The 15,395-nt window shown below is 39.0% G+C and overlaps 1 protein-coding gene across 2 annotated transcripts in view; it reads right to left on the bottom strand.

Moving 5' to 3' along the window:
- Positions 1 to 15,395, bottom strand: part of CRYBG2 (crystallin beta-gamma domain containing 2) — a 190,104-nt gene that overhangs the window by 83,668 nt on the left and 91,041 nt on the right. For both annotated transcript variants that reach the window (XM_073563719.1, XM_073563710.1), the window contains exon 4: positions 283 to 6,517. In XM_073563719.1, the coding sequence (XP_073419820.1) occupies positions 283 to 6,517 (6,235 nt within the window). The remainder of the gene's footprint in view (positions 1 to 282; positions 6,518 to 15,395) is intronic.

Below are 15,395 nucleotides of genomic sequence, written 5' to 3' on the forward strand. Positions count from 1 at the left end.
GTACCGCGACACCCATCAGACCATGCCTGGACCCGGACCGCTCCTGGGTGAGTATAATCTAACTCATTTTTCTTATCTTTCAGGTTACATCGGGGGCTTATCTACAGCATTACAGAATGCTGTAGATAAGCCCCTGATGGCGGTGCCGGCAGCTGATACTCGAAAAATGGGGTGGCAGATTCCCTTTAATCGTAGCCTGGACAACACCGTTTGTTGTTGTTTCCTGGACAATCCCTTTAATTAGCATATAAAATTAGTTATTAAATTTTTTGTAAATCTCACCCAGACATCCGGGAAAGTCTTTAATGGAGAAGACATTGACAACTCTAGCTCGGATGTTAGCTCATTTGAATCAATGTTTGTCACATGGTCCATCTTTGCACTGGAAGAGTCCACATTGTCTTCTTGCTTAGATTTTTCTGTAATGCTATTAGAAGTGTTATTGGTTGTGATTGTAGCTGTATCATTTTCAGATGTATTCTCTGAAACGGTTTGTGTTTCTTCTGTCACACCCTGATCATCATTCTGGGGTTTCAGGTAACTGCTAAGGAAAAAACTGCTTTCAAGTCTGGAATAGGGCTTCCCTTCAGATGTGTCTGTCTTTTTGTCTATTCTTTCAGACAGAAGTAAAGACCCAATTATAGAACTTTGCCTTTGACTAATATTTTGTGCAATAAAATTCTTGTAGCTGTCACTTCTAGAAACCTCATCACCAGAGTGTTTTCTCATTAGTTCCAGTGGGGAGGACCTAATTGCAGACCTTTCAGTATTTCTTTCCCATGAATATGTCTTTTCACCTGGTTCTGAAGTTTCAGTCTGTTGCGCCACATTAGGTTCTTCTGTTGATTCACTTTCTTCAGAAATAAATTTATTTTCTTTTATATCTGGAATAGGTAATCTGAAAGGAAAGCGGTCACTCTTTGGAGAGCCTTGATCCTCCTTTATAGGGGGTAAATTGCCACACATGTTTAGTCCGGAGGAACGAGGCTGACGAGGTTCTCTAAGTTGTTTCATAAACTCAGGGGTTTCAAATTGTCTCAATTTGCTCACCCAAATCTCCATATTTTCTGAAGCTTCCATTTCTTCCTCTTTTATAGTGTTTATACCACATTTTGTATCTTCTAGTGTATGTTTCTCTGATTTGGGAAGATAGAAGTGTTGAACACTTTCAGGCATTTGTTCTTGCTCCACTGAGTTTTGTTGCTCTTGTGAGTAAATTGTATTTAGACCAGACATATCCCCTAAAGTATTTTTTATTTTCTCCACATCTGAGATTAAGATATCAGGAATGTCTCCATTTAATTTGTTTAAAAAGACACGAATGTTGGAATCATGTGTGTCAATATTATTGCTTTCTAGAAGTTCATTTTCATTTACTTTTGGATCTTGTACAGAAGTTTGTAGATTACTACTGTGCAAATTTCCTGTAGTCTGGGGATCACCAATAAGCAATGTTCCATTAGTCTGCGGTTCACTACCATGCAATGTCCCAGAAGTCTGCAGATCACCACTGTGCAATGTTCCAATAGTCTGAAGATCATTACTGTATAATGTTCTAGTAGTCTGTAGCTCACTACTGTGCAATGTTCCACTAGTCTGAAGATTACTACTGTGCCATAATGTTCCAGTAGTCTGCGGATCACTAGTATGCCATGTTCCAGTAATCTGTAGATCACTACTGTGCAATCTTCCAGTAATCTGATTATTGCTACTGTGCAATGTTCCAGAAGCCTGAGGGTCACTACTCTGCAATGTTCCAATAGTCTGAGGATCACCATTGTACAATGTTTCAGTAGTCTGAAGATCACTACTGTGCCATGTTCCAGAAGTCTGTAGATCACTACTATGCAATGTTCTAGTAGTCTGTAGATCACTACTGTGTAATGTTCCAGTAGTCTGAGGTTCACTACTTTGCAATGTTCCAGTAGTCTGTAGCTCACTACTGTGCAATGTTCCATTAGTCTGCAGATCATTACTGTACAGTGTTTCAGTAGTCTGAAGATCACTGGTGTGCAATGTTCCAATAGTCTGAGGATCACTACTGTGCAATGTTCCAATAGTCTGCAGATAACTAGTATGTAATGTTTCTGCAGACTGTGGATGCCTAGTATTCAATGTTCCAGCAGTCTGGGGATCACTATTATGCAATGATACAGTAGTCTGAAGATCACTAGTATGTAATGTTCCAGAAGTATGTGGCTGTCTGGTATTCAATGTTCCAGTAGTCTGTAGATCACTACTGTGCAATGTTCCAGTAGGCTGCAGATCACCATTGTGCAATGTTACAATAGATTGAGGATCTTTACTGTGCAATGTTCCAGTAGTCTGCAGATCACTAGTATGCAATGTTCCAGAAGTCTGTGGATCACTAGTATGCAATGTTCCAGAAGTCTGTGGCTCACTAGTATGCAATGTTCCAGAAGTCTGCAAATCACTACTGTGCAATGTTCCATTAGTCTGCAGATCATTACTGTACAATGTTCCAGTAGTCTGAGAATCACTACTGTGCAATGTTACAATAGATTGAGGATCTTTACTGAGCAATGTTCCAGTAGTCTCTGAATCACTAGTATGTAATGTTCCATAAGTCTGCAAATCACTACTGTGCAAAGTTCCATTAGTCTGCAGATCATTACTGTACAATGTTCCAGTAGTCTGAGAATCACTACTGTGCAATGTTACAATAGATTGTGGATCTTTCCTGAGCAATGTTCCAGTAGTCTGTGGATTACTAGTATGTAATGTTACAGTAGTCTGAGGATCACTACTGTTCAATGTTACAGTAGATAACTCATGTAGACTTTCTGATTGGTCTTCTTTCAAGGATAGATTATCTGTCTGAATTTTCCAATGATTTACTTCATCTGTAATTTGATTTGCTATAAGTTTACTCATCTGAGTATTTTCAGTTGTTAGATCATTGGTGGAGTCCCTAATATCAGTACTAGATAAAACATGGTTGGGAATTTCAAACCTTGCAGGCTCATGTATCTCATTACTAATATCCATAATAAGAAGTTTTGCTTTTTTCATATCAGGATCTAATACATCGTTTTCATCATACCATGCATCTTCAGTTTTAGCTATTAAACATTTATCATTCGGCAATAAGGCCTCTTTTTCTACCTTGCCCATTAGTACACCACTTGAAGGATCTTCAACTACTTTTACATTAGCTTGCTGACTTATCACATTTTCTTTTTCTTCCCCTGTCAAAGTGATATTTTCCACTAATCGTCCGTCTACAATGTTTTGTTGATCATCATCATGGCTCAAATGTCCTTGATCAGCTTCATTTATAGGGAGAGTTAACTTATCCTCCATTGTTGAATTATTATGGTCTACTGTTAAACACTCTTTTGTTGCAGAAATGCTCCCAGTCAGTTCAGCTTTGCCAAGTACCAATTCCCCAGTCTGATCCCGAGGCTCACTTACAGATTGTTTTATATTTCTATCTTCATCTTTTTCACCACAAATACTAATATCATCTCCACTTACAACAATTATTTTCTCTACAACATTGCTATCAACAAATTGAGTAATCACATCCAAAGTTTGTCTTTCATTCTTATGGTGTTCACTTATGTGGTCGGCATTTTGTAAATTATGATTCACAGTGACGTCATTTGCTTGTGCTGAATTTTCACAATGCACATGTGTTTTCGACAGGTGACTGCCATTTACACTCGTACTCAACATTGTATCTGGATCTTCTTTTAAATTGTTACATGATTGTTCACTGCTCTTTCTAGATGAGTCAACTAGGACAATATGATCAGATGCTGCTTGCTCCTCATTATATTCAGCATCTGTCAATAACTCATTTGACTCCTCAACCTCTGTGTTTACCGTCATACTACTGTCACTGGCAAACAAATAAATTGTATTTGAAACCGACTCATCTTTTGTTACAGTAGCATCCAGTATACTCTGGTCTCTCATAGCTACAGTTGATATATCAACTTCATCAGTCTTTTCTTCAATCATATTTACTATGTTTTTCACCGCTGTAGTATTTCTGGGTATTTCCCATACATTTTCCATTTGTCCCATCTCTCTTTCCACACTGATTGTGAATTTGCGACCATGGTCCATTACATCTCTACAAACATTTAGATTCAAATCCATTTGGAACCCTTGGTCTGACTTCTTAGTAGACAATACCTCACTGGACCAATCATTTTGTTCATATTTGGATCTATCTTCATCCAGTGACGATATAGCTCTCACAATATCATGTGGTTGATCTCTCAATTCTGCTATTTCATGTTTAGACTGCACCAATATATCCAAAGAGTGAGTGCCCATTACCCTGCTTTCTTCATCAATTTTATTCATGTCATCTGTCTGTCTATCAGCTGCTGTCATAGAAATGATATCCAGTTGCTCTTGGTTATTTAATTCTTTGTCTTTCCTGGCTTTCTCATTGCGATAATTATAACCTAATTTTGATCCTTCCTCATTTCTGTCCTTTTCTTTTTTATATATAGATTGCTTCCACGAAACACCATCGTCACCTTCAGGAATGTCCATTTCTGTTTGTTCTATATAACTTTCTGCTATCGCTTTGTTTAATGGCAAATGATTGATCGCACCACCTACTCTATCTGCCAAATCTGTTTTTCTTTCTTCATTATTATTCGCTGATCTCATAATATCTGTTTCTACATGTATAATGTGCTTACCTTCAGTGGTCACAAATAAAACTTTTTCCTCAGATTGATCAGTTGCAGGGTTATTCGGCTGTGCTACATCCGATTGATTTTCAAGATAAATAGTATTACATTTTAAGTTATTCTTAGTGCTATAGTCCCAGTGAGGTAATTCACCATGTTCTTTTTTCAATTCCTCCACTTTATGTTTTAGCCTTGTATTGGTCTCGTCAAGTGGTTGATCACTGACTGATCCTTCAAAATGTCTAAATTCATCATTTGCTCTTTTATTTAAATGAATAGAGTCATGCCTTTCTTCATCTACAATGTTACTATGGATTATGGAAGGTTGATATTTACTTTTCGCTTCTTTGCTGGTGCGTAAGTCCCCAGATATCCTATTTCTATTCTCATGTGGCATACCCTTACTGTCGCCTTTGGTATAGTTTATATCCATGAAACGTGAAGCATTGTGATTCTTAAATTCATTTGAATGTTTCTCTCTATGTGTGTTTTCCAGTTTAATGGAGGCATCATATGTAAAAGAAGGTGGCTTTCGTCTTTGACTCATTATTGGAAGAATATCATGACTGAGCTTACTATCAACCTTTGTCATGATTTCGTCTACATTGACCTCCTTGCCTCTTGATTTTACTATTTCTGAAGAGCTGGTTTCTTGATAAGGTGTGTCATCTATCAACATTCTTTCTGCCAGAAATGTACCAGTAAATACTTCCTGCATTTCTCCTGCTTCTAGATTAACATTTGCTATAGGGTCTTTTTGAATGTCATTGTTTTTGGTGTTTGCAAATTTCTCAAAGTTTCGATTGTGTAATGCCTCTTTTCCATCAACAATATGACTCACATCATGGAGTATAGTGACTTGGGGTAAGAGTTTAAGTTCTGCTTTGTATGATTCTTGTGAGTTCTTTGAATGATTATGTTTGGTAAGATCTCTTGAATGGATTGGTTTTTCACCAAACATTTTAACATTTTGGTTTGTTTCTAAACCTATTTTAGCACATGAATCATTGCCTTCTGAAAAGAAAAAATTGTGTGATATTTGAGATGGCATTGGAGAGGAATTATTCCTCTGATTTTCACACTTATGTGCAGAAGCTAGAGGTGAACGAACAATAACACTCTCATTTTTCCATCCTCTTGGTGAACTTAGTGAAATAGAAGAATTATTCTTAGTCCTGTATGGGGGTGGTGTTGTTGTCCTAGGGGGAAGCTTAAGATCTGGATGTTGTTTTTTTACTTTCCTATAGTTGTCTTCATAGTCAGAATGGCATATATTGGTTAATTCCACATTTGCAATGTATTTCTTTGTGGTACTTTTGCTTTCCATGTTTTTTCTATTACTGTCCATATTGCTCTGTGATACTGTAGGTTCTGTAGAAGTGTTTGCATTTCCAGTATTTTCAATTACTGTCACTGTTACTTGTTCATTTCCTTTCTTTAAGGGATCTTTTTTGAAAGGATTATAAACTGTAGAGAAAACTGGCCCATGAACTCCTGGAGAGACAGGGGCATCTTGAGGCACTTTATGTCTCTTTTGCCTAAGAGATCCATACTGTTGGGATTTAGCTGTTACTTTATGATGGATAACATCATCTTTTGAGCTAATATTTTCAAACACTTTTTGCAAGCCTTTTACATGGCCGACATATAAATGAGGAGACACAACACCATGTGACAGTTTTGTAGAAACATTCTTTTCTATAGGCTTTCTGGGAAACTCCGACTTTTGCTGATTATCCGGCTTTTCCATTTTAGTTAATTGAAGTCTGCAAGATTCAGCCACCCAATCAGAGCGACTGTTGGTAAAGACAAACTTCTCATCCAGTGCTGATCCAATAGATCTAGAAGAAAAAAAAATGTTGAAATGTTCAGAAACATATCATTCTGTATATTTACCCTGAAACTGCATTTATTGTAAAGCAAATCTGACATTTTAAGTTTTTCACTCTAATAAGAAAAATTACACTACATTAAGAAAACAGTGCACTTTTCTAAAATGTGCTGGCAAATGTAGGAGAGGTTTTTGCTTATCTACAATTACAGGTTAGGGCAAGTCAATGAACTAAAACCTGTATGGGTTTGTCACGAATAAAAGAACATATATGCTTGTCTATACATCAGGAATGATACAAGGGAGAGGTTATCTGAAGAAATATTAAAAGATGGTAAATCAGAGGGGCGAGGAAAGAATGCACATTTATTAAGAAGCTAAAGAGGCTTTCGGATTTTATTTAAAAGCTGGTTATTTGTACACTAAACTGTGCACATTTTAATGACACATTTTCTGACTTTGCAGTGATGATAGGAATGCATCTTGTGACACAGTCACTGGCAAAGTGCTGGAGGGCAGATATGTTTTGCTGAGGTTATTGACTTCAGTGATTTGAAACCCAGAAGTTTTGCTCTAGCACCCTAAGGCTGCGTTCACACGTTGCGTTTTTTTTGCATTTTCGCTGCATTTTTTAACGCGCGATTTTGCCACGAAAACGCAAAAAACCTGCATCCCAAGCAATCCTATGGGATTCAGCAATGCTGTGCTAATGCTGCGGATTTTCCTGCGGCGGAATCGCATTACGGAAAAATACGCAGCATGCTCATTATTTTGCGGAATTGCGGTGATCCCGCACCCATAGGATTGCATTGTTCCGCTTACTTCCTGCATGTGGCTGTGCCCACCATGCGAAAAGTAAGCAGAACATTTGCGGATGGTACCCACGGTCCGGAGGAGAGGAGACTGTCCTCCAGGCTCTGGGTACCATATCCCTGTAAAAAATAGAATAAAAAATAAAAAATGGTGTTATATTCACCTTCCGGCGTCCCGCGCAGCCTTCCCGGGCCTCAGTGATGCTTCCATTCCCAGTAATGCCTTGCGAGACCTTTGATGACGTTGCGGTCTTGCGATAATGTAGCGGTCCCTATTCCTCGCGAGACCGCTACATTATTGCGAGACCGCGACGTCATCAAATGTCTCGCAAAGCATTACTGGGAATGGGAGCATCGTTGAGGCCCGGGAAGGCTGCGCGGGACGCCGGAAGGTGAATATAACACCATTTTTTTTATTATTTTTAACATTATATCTTTTACTATTGATGCTGCATAGGCGGCCTCAATAGTAAAAAGTTGGTCACACTCGTCAAACACTATGTTTGACGAGTGTGACCAACTTGTCAATCAGTTCTCCAAGCGATGCTACAGATTGCTTGGAAAACGCTAGCATTCTACAAGCTAGATACGCTTGCAAATCGCTAGTTTTTCCACAGGAAAATCGCTGGAATTTAAAATGCGATTTTCCCACGGAATGGAATTCCGGAGTTCTTGCGGTAACTTCCGCGAGAGTTCCGCTACATGTGCACATAGCCTAAGTGTTAAGAGGGGTTACTCGGCCGTTTTGTTTAAGGGCTTGGTTTTTGTGGACCACCATAGAGTGGGTGGGAGGTTGTGCACCTTATCTCCACCCCAGGGTGTGGTCAGGGGCTTAAATAGTCAGCCTTCAGAGGCAATCAGTGTTCAGTGTGTTTGGAGAGAGTAACTCTAGGAAAGTCCTTAGGGTTAAACTGAACCATGTGGTTTTTCTCACCGAGAGCGGTCGGACTGTGAGATACCATTTTGTTTTGTTTTTCTGTTTTGCCCGATGGGCCATGTTTATTTTACTTCACCATGGTTTATGGTACATGTACCTAATAAACCACTGAAGGACTTGAAGAGACAGTGTTCCCATTTCTACCTCCATGTACTGCTCAGTGAGCTGATCTACCACAACCTGTACATACAAATAGAGATTAAATAATTGAGAAGTTGAACCATGTGTAAAGATCCCCATACAAATTAGTCTAAAGTTGATTAATGTTTTCATACATAAAGTATGTTCATGGGTTTGAATTTAAAAACTATCAATTGTTTTCACCAACCAATGGCATACCCTCATCATATGCAAAGATTGGACACTTTTGAATTTTTTGCCTGATAGGGAAGATACCCAGAAGCAATCTCTCTTTGAATGAACATTCCAAAAAACATCTTTTTTCCTCAGCAAGAGTCAATGAAAAAGTATGATGGGTTGAACCAGATTATAATAGCCAATAGGGAATTAATGTATATGGGTCAGTCAGTTAAATAGTTGTACAGCAGACATTCGTTTAACGACTGCCAACCGTCAACCTACTTCTATTTAAGGTATGTGCGGATTAGCTTGCAGAATTTTCTGCAGAGAATCCGCATCTCTTGACAGAAAACGCAGGGCAAAAAACTTGCGGTTTTCATGCAGAATTGATGCGGATTTCTTGTGGATTTTAATGCGTTTTTGCTGTGCGTATTTGTTTGGTGGTACTGGTAATGGATTCAGTCTGTGAATTTTGTCCCCTGTGCCTCCGGAGAAAGAGAGAGAGAGACCGACCACACTAAAAAAACGCTGCTGCGGATCCGCAAAAAGAATTGACATGCTGCGGAAAAAAAACGCTGCAAATCTGCACTGATTTTTCCGCAGCATGTGCACAGCAATTCTTAATTTACCATTCACTAACATTGGCTGTGCACTACACTGCGGATTTAATGCAATTACGTGCGTCCAAAAGCGCTGTGGATCCACATCAAAATCCGCAACGTGTGAAGGGTAACTTATTGTGGCTATACTTTTCATTATACAACAGAGTATAAATCAACTAGTTCTATGTTGAGCTGTGTGACTGTTCAACTGGCATTAAACCTTAAGAGAAGGGATAGGCTGAATTTAGAGGTAGTTTACAAGTGCCTGGTGATTAAAAGTAATTTGTGAAATATTCATACGTTTATGACCAATAGTTACAGATTTACAGCTCTGTCAGCTTTGATAACTGTAATCGCTAAAATATTGTGACCTGAGTTCACACATCTATTTAATGAGAACTGATCTACATACGGTTTGCTTATGACACAAAGTGATTTGCACCTCAAGAATGTTCATAAGACTTGTGAATCTGGCACAGCAAGACTTCAACCCTAAACTATTTACTGCACGTGAAATAATTATTGAACACATCACCATTTTTTTAAGTAAATGTACACTACCGTTCAAAAGTTTAGGGTCACCCAGACAATTTTGTGTTTTCCATGAAAACTCATACTTTATTAATCAAATGAGTTGCCAAATGAATTTAAAATCTAGTCCAGACATTGGCAAGGTTTGAAAAAAATGTGTACATATATAAAAATACTCGTGCTTTGACTCAGTCACAACAATACATTACTGATAATATTCATCCAGAAAAAAAAAAACCTGTTTATTATGAAGGATATCCAGTAGTGGATGAAAGAGAACGTGGCTATTTAGCGAGCGCCTATAATAACCAAGTGGACATTAAAAAGAGAGACAGTTACTTGAGACCTTAACGAAGGCACTAAATAAACAGATTGTGAATAAAAAAGAATAAATATGAATAAAAAATATATATAAAAAACTCAAACTTCCCTTGGTATACGCTAAACGTGATTTCAACACTATTCAGCAGAAATGTGCCCAATTATTTTAAGTTACCCATCCTCCAGATTAGACTCCAATCCCGTGAGGGTGCACTATTAATCGTAGATTGAGAAATATAAAAAAAATATATATAAAAAACTCGAAACTTCCTTGATAGCGGTAAAAGATAGTTTGGCACTATTAAGCAAACATGTGCCGAATAATTCAATTGATTAAACTCCCAGATTAAACTCTCATACATAAAGGCGCATTCCTAGACATAAAGAACCAGCGTTATAAGTTTGTATGAGCGTCTCTTTGTGAAAAGTGCTGTGAGTACTGAGATTAAATAAACAGGCAGAGTCCAGTACCTTTGTAGGAGAGGCGTCTTATATGGATGGCTGGATCCGTTGTTGTTCTTTTGCTCAATTTTGAGCGGTTGATCCTGGAGTTGTGTCCAAGCCAGAGATAGCCTCGCTGGGTTAGCTGCTGAAGTGAGCAGTGGCCGCGAAGGGCGCGGTAGGCGTCGGCAAGTTTAAATGAAAGCTATGCGGCGTCTTCAGATGGCGTGACTGAAAATGTCACGTGGTATCCGCCAACAAAGTATAGTATGCAAAAAGGAGCCAATGGTTCTGTTCCAGAACCATTGGCTCCTTTTTTGCATACTATACTTTGCTATCTCTGGCTGGAAGTTCCCTACCAAGGGAAGTTTGAGTTTTTTATAAATATTATTTATTTATTCATATTTATTCTTTTTTATTCACAATCTGTTTATTTAGTGCCTTCGTTAAGGTCTCAAGTAACTGTCTCTCTTTTTAATGTCCACTTGGTTATTATAGGCACTCGCTAAATAGCCACCTTCTCTTTCATCCACTACTGGATATCCTTCATAAAAAACAGGTATTTTTTTTCTGGATTAATATTATCAGTAATGTATTGTTGTGACTGAGTCAAAGCGCGAGTATTTTTATATATGTACACATTTTTAAGGAATTATACCCCATTGTGGTAGGGGATTGTCGATACTCGCTGCTGACCCAGCACATATATATTTGCGCCGCAAAAACTATATAAAGGTTTGAAAAAAATTATTTTTATTTGAAATAATAATTTTCTCCTTCCAACTTTGCTTTCGTTAAAGAATGCTGAGTGAAACATATTTTGTGGTGGTACGTACCCCAGAAGACGCAACCTTGCGAAACGGTGCTCGTCGGGCGAGGAGACTACTCCGCAGCAGTTAACACCACACATGCTCACAATGGCAGTATTACTCCAAGCATCTATTATTAAGCAGCTAAAACTTTTTTCCAGTCAATTCCATACATCACTTGATACGCCTCCATATTTTATTGCACAACCTAAGGAGTATTGCATGTAAATCATCATTATCTCACTGTCAATTATCAGTCTTCATTCTTTGATGTGACTACCAATTTGGTGGCTTTTGAGTGTTCCCATTACCTTTTTCTCTTTCCCTCCCCCACTGTGGTCAGCACAAATATTGTTCTCTTTACCAAACTGGGTACCTGGACTCTGCATTGTCCCTGCTATTTGCTCCTAGGCATTCTGACCCCATTGTGTGCATAGGGTGTTTTATCATATATCATAGACCACTCTAAGTCTCCTTTTGGATTTGGATTTGTAACATTGTGATTCTTTATTGCTGCTGTTTATCCCCTTTAATTGGAGATTTTTTTGCCCTGTCTTTTAAAAATTCATTTTAACAGTATTGTTAATTAATAATGGTATATCATTTTACTACCCCTTTGCTTGTAATACATGTTAATAATCCTACGGTTATAGTATGAGATTCAATGGCTAGCACACGATAGGTACGGGGGTATGGTGCTAGAGAAGGAGGCTCATGAGTCCCACATAAATGTCTATTAGAATCACTGCACACATACACTTAAGGAGTATTTGCTTATTAGTGAAATTGATTGAAAACAAGTGCTCTTATAGTGATTGCGACTGTCGCAATCACTATAAGAGCACTTGTTTTCAATAAATTTCACTAATAAGCAAATACTCCTTAAGTGTATGTGTGCAGTGATTCTAATAGACATAATCCTACAGTTACAGATACTCGGAGTGCATGTGACCAAGCTTAGGGACAATGCTCAAGGGACAGTTTAGACAGGGGCAGCCGCCGTCGAGTGGGGGCGCCATATGCAAAGGTTGATAGGATGCCAACCTCCATGATAGGTAGGACATGAGTCACCAATACTTCACAGAAAAAGTAAGGAAATGAAAAGTCCATCCCTTTAAAACAAATTGGTGCTGTCTGAAAGAATATGTGCGGGTAAGTGCACACATTGCGGATTGTGCTGCTGATTTTTCTGTGCGGATTTGGAAAAATCCGCAGGTAAATCCGTAGGTCAAAAGACCTGCAGTTTACCTGCGGATTAACCTGCGGTTTTCCCCTGCGGTTTGACACCTGGACAATGGAGTAGGTGTAAAACCGTTGCAGATTACGCACAAAGAATTGACATGCTGCGGATTTAAAACCGCAGCAAATCCGCGCGGAAAAATCCGCAGCATGTGCACAGCTTTTTTTATTTTCCATAGAACATAAAGGTACTGTACAATGCAGCAGAAACTGCTGCGGATCCGCAGGGCTACTCTATCCATCACTTCCCCAAAAGAGGCCAAGGTGAACATCTCACCTCTTTCTTCTAACCTGTCTTCCTGACCTGCTTTGATTTATCCTTTTTACATGTTATGTCAGATGCTTTATTTACCTTATTTACCATTTTTACTTGCCTCGGATACCTATGGGGTTTGATAGGAAAAATGTACCATACTTTAGGAAGAAAGGGACAAGACAGAGAGATAAGATTGTCTTGTCACGGTGTGTTATTTCCAGATCCAAGGTGATTTGAATAATTCTCCTGTTTCTGAGGCATAACTCACATTAGATGGGATTGTTTTGCACATAAGTATGAGTAGTGATTGGGTACCATTTCTCGACTACATCCGATATGGAGTATGTAGGCTAAATAGCCAGTACCGCGGAGCGCCAATGCCTGTATGATGCGGTGCGTGTCACCGAAGGCACTGTGCACTCCAAACACCAGAAATGTGGTCCAAGGACCAGAAGCGCATTACACGCTGGAGGCAGTATCAAAATTGCGCGGTCCTGAGCCTTTTTAAACTGGAGAGCGGCGAGTCTGCACTATGCAGCAATCTTAGACTCCCCTGATGAATCCGTGAGGATGAAACGCATCAGGAGATGGGAGAATAAGACTAAGGTTTGACACAACCGTTCACACATTCGTAAAGCATAGGATCTGATTTTACCCATGACCAATCGGGTGATATCAAGCCTTTTCTATGTCCATTTTTTGAAACTTGAAACTAAGTATGGATGTTTTACTATGTGCTTACCCATTAATTAGAAAGACTGGAAGAGCTCTATAAACCATTTCTTTACATGGTGAATACAGGAAGCACTGATTGCCACATGCTGCAAAATCACAAGCTGGAATGGCTACTAACCCAGTTAGTTTTTTGATGTACCTCTAGATCATCCAGGGCTATAGAGTGGATATAGGGTTTCACACACGATTCACTATACCCCTACCCACTGTATATACTTGATATACCTTCGCTAAAGCACTAAGAGTACTTTATACATATTGATCTATAATGGGGATTTGAATTCTTGTCAGGATTTGACATGTTTACTTGAAAACAATTAAGGGTTCCATACAAAGGGATAAGAGCCAGTAACCAATAAGTAATAAGAGAGGAACTAGGTATTCAAGTTTAAAGTCCCTTGACAAATTTTACTATGTGATTAACATTTGTGTGCCGGATAAAGCAGTAATGACGTCTAGAGGTACTACATACCCCACTGTTAACCGATTGAGGGCACTTGTGTGGTTACACATGGTCTATTTATGATTATTGTTTTCTTTGTGGTTTTTACCTACTTTTTTAAAAGTTAAGTGTTATATATTCCCAATCTGCTATACCAGTAAATAAACACACAACTAGAATACAGTCCTCTATTTGAAATAAAACAAAACACACTTTTACTTTTTTATCTAATAATAACAAACACAAGTGAATAAAACTATCGCCCATTCCATTTAAGCTAACGTCTCCTGTAATAAAACAAAAATAAAAAACAATCATATCCCTCACCTGTCTGTCGTTCTGTCCCTCACTGTAATCCATGACTGGGGATGAACAGTTTTCAACTTGGACGGTGCCAAGATGCGACCGTCTAGGCTGAGAACCACTGAGGAATGAACCCCTCTTGCCACCGCTACAGGGCAAGTGGGAAAAGCTGGGCAAAGCACCAGAATAGGCACATCTAATATATGTGCCTTTTCTGGGTGGCTGCGGGTTGATATTTTTAGGTGGGGGCGCCAATATCCATGGACCCTTACCAGCCTGAGAATACCAGCCCCCAGCTGTCAGATTTAGCTTGGCTGGTTGTCAAGAATAATTTTTAAAAAACAGCGTGCATACCCCTCTATTCTTGATTACCAGCCTTGCTATTGGTGACAGCTGAGGGATGCAGCTTGTCTGGTGGGTTATCAAAAATTCAGGGGACCCCAGGCCGTTTTTTTAAATATAATTATTTATTTAGAGCGCAGGCACCGGCTGATGAATACTCCCATCAGCCACCACCTGCTCTCACTGTAATTAGCGGCAGCAGGCATAGGCTGATGGGAGAAGTAGTCCCATCAGTCGACGACGGTGACCGGAGGTAAACTTTTCACCTACGTGGCTGTCTGACGTGAGGTAATGATTTTCCCGCCAATCAGAAGCAGTATTAGCCACGCTGTCATGCACATGACAGCACAAGAAACACTCTGTTTGAGGGGCCGAACCTGAATAGTAACACAGACATCTTGGTGAAGTCCATGTTTGGTGTCTGTGCCTGAACAGTAGGTGTTCAGTACACACGTCAAACTTTCATGTTTGGGTTTGCCCTTCTCTAGTTATGTGTAATAATGAGAAATCACACAGGGAAAAAAGTATTGAACACATGAAAGACAAGTGCAAAAAGCCATGTACCGTCATGACACCAGCTGAAATCTGTCAGTAATTCGAAAGCAATCCTGCCACTTAATGAAAAATAATATCAGCTGGTTCAACTAATGGCCTATAAATGGTGTCTAATTACCAAGGTGCCATAAAAGAAACATCTCATAATAGGTAAAACCAGTGAGCTGTCTTAAGACCTTCACAACTTTATTGTTGCAAAACATACTGATGGCATTGCTTACAGAAGAAATTCTAAATTACTCAAAGTTCCAGTGAGCACTGTT

The sequence above is a fragment of the Dendrobates tinctorius genome, unplaced genomic scaffold, assembly GCF_039654945.1.
Source record: "Dendrobates tinctorius isolate UK_male_01 unplaced genomic scaffold, ASM3965494v1 ptg000015l, whole genome shotgun sequence".
In the NCBI taxonomy this organism is placed as follows: domain Eukaryota; kingdom Metazoa; phylum Chordata; class Amphibia; order Anura; family Dendrobatidae; genus Dendrobates; species Dendrobates tinctorius.